Source organism: Venturia canescens, chromosome 6, assembly GCF_019457755.1.
Source record: "Venturia canescens isolate UGA chromosome 6, ASM1945775v1, whole genome shotgun sequence".
Lineage (NCBI taxonomy): Eukaryota > Metazoa > Arthropoda > Insecta > Hymenoptera > Ichneumonidae > Venturia > Venturia canescens.
In genome coordinates, this window is record NC_057426.1 from 9,400,586 (window position 1) to 9,420,312 (window position 19,727).

The 19,727-nt window shown below is 47.7% G+C and overlaps 1 protein-coding gene across 3 annotated transcripts; it reads left to right on the forward strand.

Annotated features, from left to right (window-relative positions):
• The first annotated feature begins 1,996 nt into the window (after positions 1-1,996).
• Positions 1,997-19,592, forward strand: LOC122412648 (uncharacterized). Of its 3 annotated transcripts, none has more exons than XM_043422364.1 (6): positions 1,997-2,082; positions 15,371-15,484; positions 16,316-16,393; positions 17,199-17,317; positions 18,686-19,037; positions 19,253-19,592. In XM_043422364.1, exons 3-6 carry the CDS (start codon positions 16,337-16,339, stop codon positions 19,493-19,495), a joined length of 771 nt encoding a protein of 256 aa, XP_043278299.1. In that variant the 5' UTR covers positions 1,997-2,082; positions 15,371-15,484; positions 16,316-16,336; the 3' UTR covers positions 19,496-19,592. The 3 variants fall into 3 exon arrangements, with proteins under 3 accessions (XP_043278299.1, XP_043278297.1, XP_043278298.1); XM_043422362.1 differs by lacking the exon at positions 1,997-2,082 and adding an exon at positions 2,428-4,608; XM_043422363.1 differs by lacking the exon at positions 1,997-2,082 and adding an exon at positions 9,296-9,532.
• Positions 19,593-19,727: the final 135 nt, after the last annotated feature.

A 19,727-nucleotide genomic window follows, 5' to 3' on the forward strand; every position in this document is an offset into this window, starting at 1 on the left:
GCTCGTCGAAATAAAAATAGTTTCATGTACGAGGTTGAATTTTCAACTGTTCGTCCTCAAAAAATACGTTTTTTTAACCTCGTCGATCTTTGATTTGTTTGCACTCCGCCGTAAAATAATTATATTCCAACAGCTTTTTTCATTCTGTTCATTCTCGTTGAGTTTTCTCTCAACGTGTTTGCACAGTGTATTTAATTAATTAAGTAGTGACAGGCACAAATGACATTCATAATTCGAGAACACGACGAGTACAGCTCGAGCGGGGTTTAAGGACTTGGAAACGGTTACACCGCGCGGCGCGCGCGGAGAGAGAAAAACAGCAATGTAAACATGCATGTCGCAGTGGCCGTGGAAGAGAGGGAGGAGGGAGAGAGAAAGTCGCCGCGATGCGGAGATGGGTGAAAATGTAAATGTGTGTGGTATGGAAGGAAAGCCATGCATGCACGATTCCTTCGCGAAATACGTGGCTGAAGAAAACTCGGACAATCCGTGGTGCGGCAAACGATGAGTTTGAGGTTGAATTAAATGCGGCGGATTTAAGAAGCAGATTTTATTCGTTGGATTGGCTCGAGACTCAAATGCTACACTGGACGGACATTTTTTCAAGAGTATCTCCCATGTCCGAACGTAAACAAAAGATAAGCGGACGAGTGGATCGATTTTTGGTATGAAACTCGTAAAGTTGCTCGGACAAAGCATTTTATTTTGATCAACGATTGAAAAACGACTCTCTCCCAATCTCCATCGCTTCCCGCATAAGTGTAGCAGAGTAAATAAATTGTTTTTGCGGAATAAAAGAGTGAAAATAATCGAGAAAGTGGTAGATCTGAAAAGCGAAGCACGCTGATTCCTCCAGTCAAGATATATTCCATGATTCACGCTATTTAGAACGGAAAAATGTCTGTCCAACCGAAATAGAATATGCTCGTGAACGTTATTTGTTGAAATTTAGTGCATTTCGTGATGACTGACGAGATATAATCTTCTCGAAAGGCTGTAAATCAACATTTTAACTTGCGGTGAATTCCTCTCGGTGCTGGAACCAAGATTACGAAATATTGTAATTATAGGAATGAGAACTGCCGGAAGTAGCTATATTTACAAACGGCGCTACAGTCTAAACAAGACTGTACGCAATTAATATATTCCGGGCATGTTTCGGAAGTTCCACAGGAATGTTATTTGTTGAATTTGGGTGTACATGGCGCGGTGATAGACGAGAGATAATTTCGGTAGTGTTTTTAACGGAGGAATTTCTGTGCTATAGCTGCTTCGGAGAGAGACGTGTTAATTCCGTGAAAAATCGTTCGGCAAAATCGTCGTTAAAATTCATACGAGGCAACAACATTCAACGGGGAAAAATAATCACAAATTTCAATCGAATGATTTTAGTGTTTTTGAGGATATTCATGGAATGTTGGCAAATGACATCGACGAGTGATTAAAATCAATAGTGAGACTCGAAACTGATTTTTTTCCAGACGTTTTTTCACCAGAGACGTCGAATATCCATCGTGTAGCGTAAATTCGAGTGTATTTTTATTTGGGATCCTCTCATTAAAAAAAAGCCGTTGAAAAATATTCGAATCTTGCTCGAATATCAGAGCAGCGCGGGTCTCCGAGACCCTGTCGCGGAGTGTGTCGCAGACCGATTCGCCAAATGCTTCGCGCGTCAAGCCCAGAATTTCATTCCGACAATTTTTTCACTCGATCTCCGCGATTCCCGACGGGACAAAAACCCAAAAACCGATTTTCCCTGCCACGCGAGCCGGCGAGATTCATTCCGACGGGTTGCCCGACCCCCCGAAACTACGCGAACATAACCAACTTCCTTCAATTTCTCTCGCCCGCGAGTAGCGTCGATTTTCCAATTTTTGGGCGTTCGAAAGCCCACGTCGCGAGTCTCTTCCCGCGGATTGGCCTCGCGAAGACACCTCAAACCGATAACCCGACGATTGCTCGTGCGTGTGCGCGCGCCACACAGAAAAGAGTGTTCGCAGCGTCGCGAAGTCCGGAAGTCGTCTGGGTCTGCTGAGGCCCGATATCCAATAAAAATAGAACGAATCGTGATACGAAACGAAGGTAAAAACTAGAATACGATAAATAAAATAGAGATTGGGCGACCGAGACGCGATGATTGAAGATATAATCCGACCGACAAATTTAGGCTCGGGTTAGTATAAATTGGGGTTCGCGCCGGTGGATGTTATGAAGTTCGGTCCGCGGGAGCGGGGGGCGGCGGTGGTGGCGGTGGCGGTGGGGGGGGGGGGGGAGCAGTGCAGCGAGGAGCGGAGAGGGCAGGAGGGAGGGAGGGAGGGAGAAGGTGGTATATCAAAGGTAGAGAATATATTCTCGACGTATACATGATGAGCCGTGGCGTGTGCTGGGTTCGTGCAAGGAGTCGTTTCGAGACAGTTCGCGTGGCCGAAGATTGGTCTGACATCGTCTTCCAGCATATCGCGCGGTGGTGCGCGAGAGTGGGGGCGTGTGTTATACAGGATTTGGGGTTCAACGTGGTGGTAAGACCGGCGTGGCGAACTAGTTCGCCCCGACATCGGGGCATCCACCGACTTGAGCACTGCGCTGCTTCGCTCCCCGCTCAGCGCAGTCTCCGGTTTTCTCGGTGTGTCTCGTGTGCATGCCCGTACGTCGCTCACGCCGTTGAGAGACACAGTCTCACGAGCTTCGCTATACCGTCGCGTTCAGCCGAACTTAACCGTCCTTCGAGTTTTCGTGTTTTCGTGTTTTTCTCGCTACAATTGCACCGAGTTTATCGACCGTGATGAAAAAAAATGCTCGTTCGAAGAGGAATGGGACTGGCGGCTTCGTCGGGACTGTCGCAGTTTTCGCGTGAATTTACCGCGCGAGCTTAGTTTACGCGGGAGTTTCTTCGGCGCTCGCTCCCCGCCCCCGTGGCGGGCTAAAAGAGAAGCAAAAGCCCCGCGTGCGTCGCTCCGCGGTCGAAGCGCTCGGCGGATCTCGTCGCCGATCGCGGCGCGTTAGCGACCGGATAACCAAGTGACAAGTGACAATCGCTCGAGGAGGAACAACTAGGCGCGAGTTATTGGTGCGGCTCGAGGACGTTTTTCCGGCTGTTCCGAGCGCGAGCCCCGTTAGCCTCTCGCGGAGAGCGGCCCCCGCCCCCCGGGAGCTTTGTCCGACGTCGAACGGAGCGCCCGTGAAATATTCGGGCGCACTGGACTCTTTACGGGCTTGCTAATGGCCCGCAACAAGCCGGGACGAGCCTCGTTTGCGATAACCTGCTACGTCCGTACGCGCGTTAACTCGCGCCAGTCAAAGTGAGCGCGAGAAGCAGCAGCGGCACACGAGAGCGGAGAAAAAAAAAGAAAAAAAAAAGAAAAAAAAAAAAAAAAGGAGAAGAAGCAGAGCCGCGCGCGGCAGCAGGGAGCGAAGAAAAAGAGGAAACGAAATTAAACGCACCGGGGACTCGGGACCGAGACGACTGACAGATACACATTTGCATCCCATCACGTCCCGAGGCGGAGAGGAGGGAGCCGAGCGGGCAACCAATTCCGCGTTAATACCCCGCGAAAAGCATCTTCAGCCGGACGAGCCCGGTCGACTCGGATTATCGAGAATTTCATCGTCTATAATTAAGGCAGTGCGCGTGCTCGACGAAAGATCCTTTAAAAGTGAGAAAACTCGAGGAGCTGCGAGCGAAGCGTGCGCGAGTACGCATTCCCGGGGACACCGACGCCGATAATCGATGATCGAATGAGGCCGCAATTCCTCTCCTCGCTCTTTCGCAATATGGAAAGAAATACGAAACGGAAAGGACCGATTCCCCGCCCCCACAGCCCTCCGAGTTAATAGCTTCCGGTGCGTCAGCCCGCGACGATACGCCGCGCGATCTCCGCTCAATTATACACGTGCTTAAATTATGCGCATAAAAGCTTCGACAATGTGGCAACAGCATCGACGAGTACGCGGAGTGGGCTCCGCGCAGTAATGCCTTATACGTTCCTCGAATAAACGGGACTTGCTCGCAGCCACCCCACTCGCCGGCGAATCGTAAAACCGTACGATGGACCCGGGCCCTTGTCCATGTGCGAGCTTCATCCCGCCCGAGTTACGACAGTTACGGTCTACCTCATTTGTTAGAGCCCCGAGAGGAGCAGCTTCCGAGGACTAGAATAAACGAGCGAAAAATTACGAATCGCCGCTCCCCGCTGCGAGAGGGATGAAAAGGCCGAACGATCGACAAAGTGCGCCTCCTCGACGGTTCGACAACCTTGAAAACGGACCCACTCGCGGTACAGTGCCGCGACGATAAATTCGAGCGCGTTTTCCTCCGGGACCCCGCTGCGCGTTCTTTCCTCGCACAGACCAAACAATACCAGTGTCGCGTAACATAGCATCCTGGCGTCCCAACCTCCGCTGCGTACACACGCGACGAACAATACCGCGCGCGGGCGCGCGCGCGCACGACGCCCGATATCTCGTATCCAGGCTAAATATTTATGCCTCGCGCGCCTCCGTCCGATTCTTCCGATAACCGCTTCTCTGTCCCGACGAGCCTTCGCGCCCGGGAGCCCCTTGATCCTCCACGGAGACGAGATATTCAACGGACCTTTGTTCGATCTCGAGGTAAGTAGCTGCCTGCCTTAATCCGCTTCGAGAGCTCGACCTCGATCGGTGCGCCTCTCTCGAGGGATTCGCGTTAGACTTTTTCTAGGGGTTCCCAAGCAAGGCGGGACTCGGGGCGAGGTTTTACGGGACTCGCGCTTCCGGAACCGACGAAACTGCAGCAAGCGAGGCTCCATCTCCAACCTCGGAGTCCAACGAATCGTCTAAAAAGGCTTCGAGCTATTTCCCAACTTCGCGACCCGCCGAATCTGAAATTTCTAGCTTTTTCGTGCTCGACCGATGCGAAATCAAGATATTAGGCTGGTCCTCGCTCGTCGGACACTCCAACGCTGCAAGCTTCAACATCGCAGCAAGAGATAAACTGCCTTGAAGAGTGCTAAATTTTCAAGACGCTTTTAGACCAAGTTTAACCTACCGATTAAATGTATTCATAGTGGATTTTTATTACAGCGTGTCTCATTGATATGTGAAAATATCAAAAACGTTAGTTTTCCAAAAGCATCAACTGACGAATACTTATTTCCACGCTGACACATTTTCACTGATATTTTTCAAAGAATTATCATGACGCTGAAGTTTCCAACGTTGGAGTCCAACGAAATGATCGAAAAAACTCTCCAATAATTCCAGTAATTCTCCTATTTTGTTCCCTGCCAAATTTGCATTTCGTAGTTTTTCAAGCTGCACCAACGATTCGTGAAATAAAAAATTGGTGAATTACAAACGTTTTTTTCGTTCATTTCGTTGGACTCCAACGTTGGAAACTTCAGCGTCGTGAATTATCTGCCTTCTTTCATCGATTTTATTGCAACGAGTCTCATTTTGTTCGGAAGCGAATCGACCGTGCAGTTGTTTTTTTAACTCGATCGTTTCACCGTTGCAGCTAATTGTTCATTGAGTGAAAAAACTTTTTCATTTATAATTTCTCTGAGGTATGGAGTTTAAAGGAAAATCTACGCGGTGAATTCGTGGAGAGGATCGGTTGAGGAACAAAATGAGACTTGGTGGAATAAAAACGACGCTGAAGTTTCCAACGTTGGACTCCAACGAAATGAACGAAAAAAACGTTTGTAATTTACCAATTTTTTATTTCACGAATCGTTGGTGCAGCTTGAAAAACTACGAATCGTAAATTTGGCAGGGAACAAATTAGGAGAATTACTGGAATTATTGGAGAGTTTTTCGATCGTTTCGTTGGACTCCAACGTTGGAAACTTCAGCGTCATGGAATAAAATCGGTTAATAAATACAGATGATTCTTTGAAAAGTAGCTGTGAAAATGTGTCATCATGGAAATTTTCATCTGTCAGTTGACAGTTTTGCAAAACTATCGTTTTTAATATTTTTTCACTTCAATAAGATATGCTCGAATACATATATACTAACAATGAGTTTAATCGGTACGTTGAGCTCGGTCTAAAAGCGTTTTGAAAATTTAGCGCACTCATTTGACTAGCGTGCAGTACAGGAGTTACCTTGATGCATCGAAAAATGAAGGCGAAGCCGGCGCTGCGTGAAAACGTGCATCAGTTATCGAAAGAAAAGCGAGTACACAATATTTGTTTTTCATGCCCGAAACGTCGTGTTCTTTCCAAGGGAAGCTAATGCGATGTATTTAAGGCGTTCGGTGCTAGATATGACGCTGAAGTTTCCAACGTTGGAGTCCAACGAAATAATCGAAAAAAACTCTCCAATAATTCCAGTAATTCTCCTATTTTGTTCCCTGCCAAATTTGCGATTCGTAGTTTTTCAAGCTGCACCAACGATTCGTGAAATAAACAATTGGTGAATTAAAAACGTTTTTCCTTCATTTCGTTGGAGTCCAACGTTGGAAACTTCAGCGTCGTTGCTAGATCGATTGGTAAATTTTCGGGATTTCATCCCCCGTGGGGAGGCGGGGCATTGAAAAATTCGCATTTGCCAACAACAGAGAAAGGAAAGCGTCGCGATGGATTCGTAAGCCATAAAGTATTCCGAAATGAAATGTGATGATGGAAGGAAGGACCCTGCTTCAACCTCGAGCGGACCTCGGTCCGAGTAGCTCCGAGGCGAAGAGTCGAAACCCCGTGCCCAGGAGGGCCGCGATCCGGGAAATCTAACGAAAAGGAAACTGCGCGAAGGCCCGATCCGGGGCAGCAGCCGCTCGCTCCGCGGACGAGCAGTTTTGAGAGCTTTATATCCGACGATAAATATCCGGTGAGAATGGGAGTTCGGCAGACGGCGCCCCGGAGTATTCCGCAGCGAGTAGTTTCGACCGATTCGCCGCCGCGGAGAGGGAGCGCCGAACTAGGGTATATTTGTGAAATGGGAGTTACGTGGAAGAGCGAGTGCGCGGAGACCGGGGCCGGGGGCTCCCTCTCGCACCGTCCGCGCAGCTACGTGCCTGCTTCGGACTCTAACCTAAACAACGAGCCCAATAAAACGCGGCAGGGTCATCGTTTTACGCGACGGCAGGTCGTCTTTGCTACCCGACCTCAAATTATCGTCCACGGGGCACCACCACACGGCCCGACAGCAACGAGATGTTTATGCCCCGCACAAGGATATGCCACGGTCCATGCGCGGCTCGAATTATACCACCCTTCCACCTTGGGGCAATGTGTCACTAACCGAGCCGCCGCACCGGCCCCAGACACACCAACGCGCCCGTATTTCGAGCTCTAATTTCGTAGAAATCGCATTACCGATCAGCCTTCCAACGGAGCTTAGCCACCTCGGGCTTCCGCCGTTCATTCCCTCGAAATCCATTTTTTTTGTTTCCCGATGAGCGTTGCGTCCTTTCGGAGAAAGTTCGAGAGCTGCGCTTCCGTTTGAGAACGCGCTCGAACGATCCTCTGATTTTTTCGAGTCGTCGACGCTTTTGGCTTTCCCGAGTCAAGATCCGAACGACCGTTCCGGGGGGGGGAAGACTCGCGAAGCACACCGATTCGAGTGACCCGAGGCTCGCTTTCAATTTTCAGTCACAAACTGAAAATTCTCCAGTCGAAATAAAATCTTGGTCGGGCGTGTCTCAAGGAATTTCGCCTTCCGCGGAATCCTGGATCGCGATTCAGCCAATCGTTGCGAAAAAAAATATTTCCAATTCGCCAATTTCTCATTTCACGGGTCATCGGTTTAGCTCGAAAAACAACGAACTGCAAATTCGGCAGGGAATATAAAATTGAAGATTAACTGGAATAATTCAAGTTTTTTTACATCGTTTCGTCGCAACGCTGCAAACTTCAACGTCCCTCGCGAGTGCAAATTCGTCAACCGAATCACCAGATCCGAAGGGGACCCTCTGGCGATTGCCCCACTGAGAAAATAAGTCATTGGAACAACGAAATGTGGCGTTACGAGTCGCCAGTGAAATATACGACGGTCACGAGGTTAAACACGATCGAATGAATACATGAATAATAATAAAAATCAAATAAAATAAGTTAAATACTTTAAGATCAAAGTGTGCAGCAACAATGTTATTTCAGTCCACCATTCGTTGCTGACGAATTTGGGGTCGTTCGAATGGACTATTAACGTTAATTTGTTCGTCCAGAGAGCGTTGGTTCGGCACCGACTCGTTTCGCCAGTCCTCGTTTTTTTCATCTTCGTTTACGGGGTCCAAGTTTGCAGGGTTGGTGTCCAACGAAACGATGTCAAAAAAGCCTCCAAAAATTCCAGCAATTCTCCAATTTCGTTCGCCGTCGAATTCGGAATTCGTAATTTTTTCAAGCTGATGCATCGCCAAGTCAAAAATGGGTGAATTACAAATGTTTTCTCGCTCGTTTCGTTGGAAACTCCGGCGTCGTTTCCTCGAGGAAGCTTCGAGTGTCCCGCGCCAAGTGGATTACTTCAGAGATCGTATTTCGAGTGTTTTCCCTCCTATAGAAGTTTCTCCAGTCTCGACGGGGACGCTCGCAAAGCCGCGAGTGCCTCGAGACAAAGTGACGAGAGCCGGAAACGAGGAGCGGCGGCGCACTTGGAGGGCGAATGGGATTGTCAGGGTCGTTAGTAGAGTTTTTATGAATTTAGTCGCGCGAGTATGCCCGGCCAGAGCGGCTATTCGGAACGAGCAGTAACGCAGTTTCCTTCGCGAGTGTATTCGACGTCGTTGAGTCTGATTTTCCCAAGAGTAGCAAGGAAGAGTCGAGAGCGATCCGTTGCGCTCCGTCGCACCTCGAGAGAGTCGCGGGGCGACGCGAAAGATTCGTTGAGACGTTGCCCGATAAAGTCGAGCTATAAAAGCGTTTCCGGGTCCCTCGCCCTCCGATTCGACGGGGGGGGGGCGATTGACTGTGATGAATTGGCGCTAATCGGTTCGTCAGCGTTGATTAATAGTGTCGCGTATCCCCGCACCGGAAACGGCAGGTTTCGCTAGAAAGGCCGTTGACTCGTCGTCATAAATCTTGCGTTGATGGAAGCACCGATCTCTCAGCGCGGCGTAGCTCGGATCGATAGGCGCTCGGCATTTTTCGCGGGGATCTCGTCCTCGATGTTGGTCGTCCCGCGGGGGGTTAATGGAGCTTTACCATTATTTTATCGGAGCAATAAAGCCTGATGGGGTAAGTACGGGATCGGGGTACAAGTAGGTGGGGGTGCTCCGGCTCGGGTTTTCCGGAGCAGTTTATCCTCGGAGATGCCGAGAGATCGGATCGCGGGCGGGTGCGGAGCTTCTGGAGGAATTTGGCGCGGGGAGGGTGGCCGGCGGGGAGTCCCGGTGCGGCGTATTTGGTCAGGAGCGCGGGGCTATGAGCGCAATAATAAATTGGCGAGAAAAGGAGAGGAGGAAGGCGAGTGGAAATAAAAAGAGGCAAATGAGCGAAGCGAATGCGGGGAGGAAGGAGGCGAGAAGAGGAACGAGAGCGAGAAGGAGGAAGGAGAAGGAAGCAGCGTTGTTTGAGCCGCAGCCGAGAGGTATGCCGCGGCCGCGCGAGAGTGTATGCAGGTGAGAGAGATTTCAACTTGAGCATCGTAAATCGCAGGCTCACCGTTTCCACGAGTCACGCCCTGTTAACGCGCGGGTCCGCCCATTTTCGGCTCCGATTTATATTGTGTACGTGGCGCGAGTGTGCACACAAGGAGAACACCCCTTAACATAAATAATACGAGGACTAATATATTCTCACGTTTTTTTTAAATACTCCCGGGCCGGGGGGGGGGGGGGGGGAGGGGGATTCGGCAGGAGACGGATGCGCGAAGCTCGCGATCGTAGCCGCGCTCATTCGAGGTTGCGTGTCGGGGGTGTGGGTTAAGTAAATATCGAGAGCGAACGTGTCTGCTGTAATGCTATGCTTTTGAGCCCAGCTTTCTCTTTCCCCGGCGCCCGCACTCCGGAGCATTGATCTCATCGGGATTGTTGAATCGCGGCGGGCAGCGTTTAAAAAAAGGTCGCGAGATCGAAAATACGAGAGCCGCTGCTCGGCCGAGCTTTCGAACGGAGAGCTCGAGCGCCGTCCCGTCCTGACGAGGGCTCTAGCCGGGCGTCTTTCTCACGAGAGATGACTAGTGATTTCAACGCCGCAGCCCAGCAGCAGCAGCGGCTTGGTGCGCGCCCGCGATATATTGCAAATTCAACCGCTCCGTACTCCATTGTGCGGAGCGCGATCTCCGAGCCGATAAACAGCACACGCACGCTCCACCTGCGATTCGAAACACATTTTTTCCTCCCGCGCGTGTGACCTGCCGCGCACGAAACGACGATGAAGTTTTTAAGCGAGCCGAACCACGGAGCAACACTCTTCGCCGAACGTCCAGTCGCGCCTGCTCGCTGTTATAATTCTCCTCTCCAATTATGAATTATGCTTTCGTACTCCGCAATCAGCCGTGTTTACCTCTTTGTTCGGAGCCCTCCGCGCTTGCAACCGCCCTGTAAACTGATAAGCGATAAATATCTTTGCGCGCACTCTCTCTCTCTCTCTCTCTCTCTCTCTCTCTCTCTCTCTCTCTCTCTCTTCTCGTGGGCATATACGAAAGCCTGTAACGAGACTACGAGTGTCTCACTTCGGAGAGTATTTACATAAGCCCAATGGAACGATAATTTACTGTCACCGATAGTAAATGTTGGCGCCAGTCATCCGTCGCGCATAAGCGCCCGCGTCATATTCAATTCGCTACTGAGCCTCGGCGAGCCGATATTGCATTTATCCGTCTCGTTACAGCCCGCCTCTGGACCCGCCATCTTAAGTTGACTTGTTTACAATGATCGAGATCATGATTTATCAAATATTCATCTATTCGAACAGGCAGCGCCGGCGACACGCTGCTCTCCGTGACAAATACTCTTTTCTATGCTTTTTCATCTAATTGTAATGTTGCTTGGCTTTGACGCTTCTCGCACTCACGCTCACCTCGCGCTCTCCGTATCTCACGCGGCCGTTTGCGAGACGCGAGGCTTTTTAGAGAGCGCTCTCTACTCCGGGCCCGATCAATCCTTCATAAACGGAGTTAATATTGAACTGACGCACCGCTCTCGGGCAATATTCTTCGGGTGGAATGCGCAGCGGGAATCTGCGCTGGGGAACAAAATTGTTGATTCTATAGCGACTGATTTTGTTGACGATGTGCTGCAGCTGGGGGAAACGAAATAAACGGAAAGAAGAGATTTGCGTCGACCACTTTTTATTTCACGAATCAGTGGAATCGTTGGAGAGTTTTTTCAGATCATTTCGCTCGACTCCAGCGTTGCGAAATTTAGTGTCATTTTCGAAGAGTTTTCTTCACTCGCGAGAGGATCCATCGGTCGGTATATCGCAACCGCGAGCGCGAGAGAGAGCTCCGATTATCGAAAACGAAGTTCTTTAAGACAGTTTTACTCGAAGAATTTCGATTTCGAAAATTCCAAGCGCGCACAGTCGACTGATCCATTTAAGGGGTTCTCGCATGAGCGTTTTCCTTTGGTGGCGCAAATTGGGGCACTCGAAATTTGGACCGATCGGATCGCGGTCACGCAGGGAAAGCTTCTGCTTCCGCCATTTTTCCAAATTTTATCGCTCTCTTTTAAAACTCTCATAAAAATTGGGTGACTCTTCATTTTTATCGTTCTTATGAATCCCTTACATTTATTTCCACCTGTGAGACAGTTCGTAAAACGTCAAAAATGTGTGCGAAAACCCGAGCCATTTTTAGATGCAGTTGAGAAATAAATAATTAATATCTCCTCAACGCGTTAAGCTACAGAGTTCGAAGAGGCCACAATCGAAAGAAAAAAATAAAATGAAGAATATGTCAACTTCTAAACGACGCTGAAGTTTCCAACGTTGGAGTCCAACGAAATGAATTAAAATAAAACGATTTATCCATCAGTTTTTTATTTCACGAATCATAATTGTGTAGATTGAAAAAATACAAAGTACAAATTCGACTGGAAATAAATTGGAGAATTACTGGAATTATTGGACTGTTTTTTAGATCATTTCGTTGGACTCCAACGTTGGAAACTTCAGCATCGTAACTTCTAATATTCTCCGAAATTCTAAAGAAACAAATTTTGAAAATTTTCGAAAACAATCGGAAACACTAACGCTCCCGGTATAGAGAGTCTCTGGTAGCAACTCGTCATAACATAAATGCATACTTGTCTCAGAGTCGCTGCCGCGACTCTCTAGATCAGGAATTTTTGAAGTTTTAATTCTTCATTAAATGTTCGATAACCTGACCTGAAATTTCGGCCAATTATTCCCATGCACTTGCAATATTTTCGGACGGATCTGCAGTTCGATCTGAAACTATTTTATTCGTTTAATCGTGTTTAACCTTGCGCGATCATATTTTTCATCGGCGCCCCGTGATGCGGGCGTAGTTTTTTGTCTCAGCTCGGATCGGATCGTCGTCCCAGTTTCTCGATCCTGGAGTCCAGGGCCCTGTTCGCGAGTCCTCGAGTTCCCTTCCCTCTGGGAGTCCTTTTGGGTCGCGATGTTCGCGATTATTTCTTTATTCTCGAGCGCGGAAGAGTCCGGAGCGTAATTTTGGCGGAATCCTCGTTGAAAGTTCGACGAAGGGGGAGTTTTAATCGGTCGAAAAAGTCGGATAAGTTCGCTCCAGAGAGTTGGTCCGCGCGCGTCACTGTTCGTTGCATGTCGAGTGTGTGGTTTACGAGAAAGTGAAAAATCCCCGAGGAATTGAGGCGTTGTGACCTTTCCGTTGGGGCGCGAGCGAGCTTATCCCATTCGGCGAGCGTCGATAAGAATTCAGCGGTTTTTCATTCCGCGCGGGACAAGTAAATCTGTCATCGGGTTTAAATAAACCGCGCGCGCGTGCAAGGGTTGGCCAACGCGATGAATTTTAATCTGGAATACACACACCGAGGGACTTTTAAATCGTCGCGGCAGCGCTCGAATACGTTGCAAAGATAAATGGGAGAAACGGAGAGAAAAGTGGGCGCCGAGGTGCGTGGTAAGCGCCAATGCATGACCTCTCGGTGCGCGAGAGGCTGTTTTATCCGGGCGTGTAAGCGCCAGAAAATGGTAAACGCGAGGAGCTCTTTCGCACAATTGTTTATGGCATCTGGGAATGGTTTATTCATGAACGCGCCCGGCCGCCGCCTCGCCGTCATTCCCCGATCGGAAGAATTTAATCAAGTATTATCGTCGGGCGGTGGAGTCGCTGCTGCCGGGCGCAATCTCCATTGTCGCGTTTTCAATCGCCTTTGTAGTAGACTCTCGTTAGATATCCGCTCGTCGGAGCCCGAGCTTCCGCCCCGTCTCGCTTCTGCGTGCACGGTTCCCCGCCCAGAAGATTGTTCCCATCGAATCTTTTACGATTAGAAGCTCCTCGGAGCGTCCTTAATAAGCGTCTCGTTGGTTCCGCGGCATCTCGAGTTTCAGGCGGAGCCCCCGCAGGCTCGGGCCGATCGGCGATGAAATTCAACGTCGAATTACTTTTCGAGTTCCTTCGTGCTGCACCGACGCGACCGTTGAAACATCGCACGGATGAGTCGTGCATGTGCGTTGATGGAAAAAAAAAGGACCGATTAACTCGCGTCCGACGAGCAGACCTTTTTCGAGGAAATAAATGGGAAACTCGTATAAACGTTTCTGAGGAGATAAAGTGGATCAAGGCGCTCGTCATTTTGGAGGAAACGTCAGCCGGCAGCGGGTTCGAGAGACTGCGTTGGCGCGGAGCAACGCAGATAGAAAGAACAAACATGACGTGACCCTGGGGAGCGCAGGGGGCCCTGAGAAATAATTCATCGAGGGAATTAATCGTTTCTCAGATAATCGATTCATCGATCGGAACATAGAAACCTTTTAGACCGGTAATAGTGTCAGGTATCACGATTTACGAGTTATTTCGTCCGATAAGAGTGCCAGCGGCTGGTCAGAGAGCCGAGCGCGCCCGGGCCCCTCTCCTACACGGGTATAGCGTGCCAAATGATATTTACTTTTCAGGTTACCGCTCTTACGATCCCCGCACCGATAGGGACTCGTCTCATACTCGTTCGGCGCCTTTCCGAATACTACTTAAGATAAGCCAACGATGTAGTCCAATTTGTGTAGGTACGCAATTACAGCGGTTGTTTCGATTGGGTATGCTAAGCAGCGAACTCGAGTGTGCTCGCTAATAAGGGGCTCCATTTCGAAAATCTCTTTTTTCGTTTCTTTTCTTCTTCTTCTTCTTCTTTTTTGTTTTCATTTGTTTTTTCAATCGCGCAGCGAGTTTTCCGGTGGTCGAAAAAGCAGCCTTTTTCCTCAGCGTAGCCTTTTGTACTGCGCGACGTTCCCTCGCGGCCGCTTTCGATCTCGATAGGGATGACCGTTGCGAAAGGACGACGGAGGAATTCTAAGCGACGTGCCCGCGAGAGCGTCGCAAACGCGACTGCGGACGAATCGCCGGAAAATGCTAATCGACGTTTCGTTATCTTACATTGTTTGTGCTTTCCCATTATTCATTGGCACTCAATTACACGCCTGCAGATTCGATATTCGATTCAATTACGAGGAGCGAGAGACTCCGCGGGCGCGCGCGAGCGCCTGCCCCCCTGCTTCGTCGACTTTCCTACTCGCGTCTCGCTGATCAACGACTCGTTCAAACGAATATCTCAGAGAAATCATTCGCAGAGCATTCGACGACGAGATCGCCCCGGCGACTCGCTGCTCAGCGTCGGACTTGAGGCCGACAAAAATGCAAAAACGCTTTTTCGCAGCGTCTCCATTACCCCGCCGAGAGATCCTCGCGCACAACACGGGAGCACCGGAATCGCGCCAAAGGTCACCGAAGCTTGACCTTTACTGCCGAATCCAAATGCTCGGCGACGGGCGCGCGATGACATAAACGACAACTATTAGTCATGTCTCAAAGCACAAGCTCGAATACGCCTCTGATCGCGGGGTTCGCGCGTGGGTGTTTACGAGAGACAAAGAGAACGAGCAAAGCGCACGTAAATAAATAAAGCTTTTAAAACTATCATGAACGCGGCGATTGCGAAATAATCAAATATGTTTTATGGCAGCAGCGACGTTGCGCGATAATTATGTGAGAACGAGCCAATGTTGATTGAATTTTACAATCGCGTATTATTCATGCTGCGATATTACACAATTTTTTACCCATTCAACCTTTTTATTATTTATTACGCCGCGTGCGATGGCATTTTAAATTGAAAAAGTGCTCTTTCACGCTGGAAAAAATCGTCATTATTGATCGAGCCAAATAAAAGCACAATGAGCTCTATCGAGCCTCGAAGTTCAACTTCTCAACGCTCCGCGAACCAAGTCCTTTTTCCAGCGAACAAACACCATTTATTCGCTTCTCCAAGTGTATTTAAATCGATCATTTTTTTCCACAGACAGAGTGAAGTACGCTGACAACATCCACGTGGCGCCTTCTAATTCTTCGTCACAACGATGTTCGCTACGGTTTTTCCATACATTCATGCACGGCAACACAATTATCAGATGAGGTAACACAACGCTTTTGTTATTATATGCCTTGGCCCATCGTCGTACTCGGCTCCCGATACCGCGAATTTGGATCATTGAGAAAAACTTTTCAGAATTCGTCTGATAAATCGAAAGGACGTTAAGGGCGGGGTAACGTCAAATCGGCGGAAGAAATAATTTTTTTGTACGCTACGGATAATGCGAATCGATTCGATCGATCGTGACATCGCGATACAACCGCATGGAGGAGATTTCCTGATTTTTTAAAACTCGAATACCAATAATTGACTCTGTGAACAATTAATTGATGAATTTTTCATAATTATTGATTTTACAATAACCGATGGGCTCATTTTTTAGGCTAAAATTAAAATTTTCACTCGCGTGTCTCACGAAAAAGGCAAAGAATCGAAAAACAAAATCCCCTCGCGGCTACCTCGTCAATTGTGTGAGAAAGTACCGTGCCAAATTTCGCAAGGATCGCTCGAGTAGATTTCTATTTATGCTGTTCGTCGACGGACAAATTTTTTTCTGAAGTGCCTCCGAAGATTGCTATCGTCGAGTTAATTATTGATGTTCGGGTTATAAAAGTTGAAAAATTGATTGCAGCGTCTAAAATAATTATTGAAATTGGGGGCCTTCTTCCCACCGAACAGCCGTTACCCCGTCCTTAAAGCACTCGAAAAGTATGTTTAACGTCACGAATATAATCGTTATTATGATTGATTATAATCGGGAGATTTCATCACGAGGATTGGCAAAAGTCGATTGACTGGGAGGACGATCGACTCGGAAAGCGCGAGGCCTGAGTTGACTCGTCGATGTAAACTCTGTGAATGTTTGCTTCGCAGATTCTGGATCGCGACGAGAAGATGTTTATAGGGCCTCGGCGTCATTCATCGCAGCGATGGATCCATGAATCATTCAATGTACGTATCCGACGAAATGAAATTTCGTAATCGAGAGCGGGGAATCGAAAAGGGAAGATTCGAGGACAATTTTCACCATTTAAATGGAGGCTTGAAAATAGGAAAAATGAAGGAAATAACAACGAAATATCGTTCTGGAACGACACAATATTCGAAGAGAACAAAAAACTGCCTTAAAACCGAGTAGGAAAAAAACTAATCGAGTACCGAAGAATCGGAGCTTCCTTCGCAACGTAAACGGAGTGAGAGAACCTGCTTGAGAATAATGTAGGAAAAAGGGTGAATGGGTTTGTGAAGAGAAAACCGCAAGAACTCGAGCGCTTAAGCCAAAGTGTAGCCGCACAAAGCGGAGACGTATAAATTGAGAAAGGGCCGTGTACTAAAGCGCATAACCGGAGTTGTGACAACCAATTTGTTCCGGAGCAAAAAAGAAAAAGTGGACGGTGAGGAATAACAAGGAGAACGGGGGGCCTCGGTTAGCGAGAATAATATTCAAGTTTTTTCGAGCCTCTTCGCGGTCTTAAAAGCGACTTGAGACTTGGAAGTAAAACTGACAGGGACGAAGGTCGTGGAAGTAGAAGCGGGAAATGGGGGGAAAAACGAATTTTCAGTTCGTCGTTCAAAGCTGACATTTCGCTCAGCAATAATCATAAGAATTCGAAATGTTCTATAGTTTTTTACTGCCTTAACGGTAAACGTCCGGTTTAACGATCTCCGCGTACGAAAATATGTGAACGAACAGTAAATTCGATCGTTAACGATGATTCGACAGAAAGTGCCTTAACACCGAGTTTTGTGGTTGCAGGTGGGTGTGCTGATCGCTCTTCTATGTCTGCCACTGGTCGCTGCCTCTAATAACGTAACAATAGCGTCCCCAGCTCGCAAAACCAGAGAATATTCGTCTCGTGGGCATACCGCACAGTGGTGGGTACTGAGACGACGTACGCTGTTGTTGGATCAACCTTTTTAGCAACGTTCGGAGAAACTAGAGACTGGTCAAAGGGAAGATTACGAGCGTAGGAAATATTGCTTGTCGGTCGAGCAGGAGCCTCCTCTATTTTAGTAGCGATTGAAAGATTCATCCAAGCTCCAAAGACTTATTGGGAGCTCAGAGCAGATTTTTTGTACTCAACTGGCTATAAATTTCGAGTCACATTCGAGTGGTTTCACTGTGAATACCTTGTAAATGAACTCAACTATTTTAAGTCGAAAAATTCTGGGATCGCACTCCTTAAACGTTTCCATTGAGTTGCACACCAATGAAAAGTCACATAAATGGTTGGCGAGTCGAGAGCAAAATGTTAAGCTATCGACGAGTTCCGAGGAAGAAGGAAGAGAGAGAGAGAGAGAAAAGGAACGACGAAGCGGACCACAATTTCGAATGGGCTGAAAATTATTATAAAATCTTGTTCGATGTTTTGACAATCCCATCAAACGTCACTTCACAACCCTCGACATAAAATCGACCAATTTCATGCCCGGATTACGCCGGAGCAGGCTTTCAAACTCCTTTTTATAGCAGAAAAACATGATTTTGTATGCGCATTTTAAAACGAAAATTGATTTTCCTCGTGTTCTCAATCCACCCTCCTCATCCACCGAGTTTCTCTGGAGTGGTAGGTGAAAGTAACGCGATAGATCCATTACATAGTGGGGGAAGATGTATAGATACGTCGGAGGGCAGCAACGGGTACTAATTCTAGTTACAAAAGCATGATACACGTTCACGTGGTAGGTGAAAAAAAAAAAAAAAAAAAAATGGCATTCGCAATCGTAGGCGTCCCGTAAGATTACCCGAGACCTGATTACCGAGAGGTTCCCACCACCGTGTTCAAAAGTCGTTCACATGGAAAATAATGATATACAAGATATCCCGCTGCGAAGGCCGATAAAGTTAATTTAGATACAGCCTCAGAGAAGCAGAGTTAAAAGTTCTTGCTCATTTTTTCGTTTCGAAGAATCCTTGATGATCAATTAGAGCTTATCTGAGGCTCGAGGCTCAATGATTACGTGGTGCCATTCATTTTACTACGATGCTGAGGCACTTTATCCAAGACTAGTACCTTTTTTGAGCTCCGATATCGTGAGTATCGAGGGTCTTTATGACCCGGACAACTGTTCTTGCTCGTAGCAAGTGAAAAACTATTGATTTTTCGAGATATTCCTTCCGGAGAAATTTCTAGTTGTTAAATAATGCGATTATTAATAATTCGTTTCGATCCCATTGAGACGTGACCGGTTTGCACGATTCTGCTCGCACTCGAGTACTTTATTGAATGAATTTTGATCCAGGGAAGCTCAGCACATCGAGACCTTAAAGAGTTCCGGGGTGTTGACCTACCGGGAGATTCAGAATCTGTTGCGTCGAGAGGGCGGCGAGGATGGTGCGCCGGTCGAATGTTGCCCGACAGTCGAGGAATTGTCCGAACCAGTTGGCGGTAAAAATCGCGAAGAACGATACGTCGAGCTCTATCGGGATGGCGAAAATAAACAAGTTTTCTACGAATACTCGTGCAGACCCGACGTTCTCGATCAACCCTGTCGATTCGTCGACCGCAAACTCTCCAACCAATCCAGATGCGTACAGAGATTCTCTTACACTTATGCGCTCGTCAGCGATCCCAGATCAAGATCATCTCATCAGGTGCGTAGCGAAAGTTCTCAATTGAGTACTCTGAAATTATTTTTCATTCATCTGTGTCGGCTCGAGCTTCCTGAGGACCAAAATCGTTGTGCATGTACAAAAATAGAATCGAAAATTTCCAAGATGCAACTAGAATTAAACTTTTACGATGTTTCCTCGAGTCCTTGATTAATGAGACACGATTGGACTAAAAATTCACTCTCCGATCTCATCAGGCTGGAACAAACGACGAATATAAACGGCGGCACGGAAGGAAGCCGGAAAACGTTCTTCCGGACATATCGACAATCACCACACCTGGCACTAATTGGAGTCTGGATTATATCAGAGTTCGAAGTGGATGTAGCTGCGAACTCCTCCCAAAGCAAAAGAAGAAAAAAAATGGCACAACATACAAAAACAAAAAATCAAAGAACAAGTGGCGTAAGGCCAGGGATCGGGGATCCGTATACGAATAATGAGTTAACCGACAGAGGATCATACTCCGCTATTATATTTTGTATAAATTATACTAGAGATATTATTTAATATTTGAATAAAAAGATATTTGTTAAATATTTTTTCACTTTACTAATCCTGCGATTCCGTAACATCGGGAATTTTTGACAAACAATGAAATAACTAATATTTAAATAAGTCACGACAAAATAACATGAAGAAATGGCACAAAACAAAGTAGGGCAGAACTAG

Excerpts from the sequence above, each read along its gene's own strand:
- LOC122412648 (XM_043422364.1), top strand. The coding sequence starts at position 16,337 with ATGTTTATAGGGCCTCGGCGTCATTCATCGCAGCGATGGATCCATGAA. Across the intron at positions 17,318-18,685 it reads CGTGGGCATACCGCACAGTG|GGAAGCTCAGCACATCGAGA; the intron begins GTGGGTACTGAG and ends ATTTTGATCCAG. Across the intron at positions 19,038-19,252 it reads GATCAAGATCATCTCATCAG|GCTGGAACAAACGACGAATA; the intron begins GTGCGTAGCGAA and ends CGATCTCATCAG.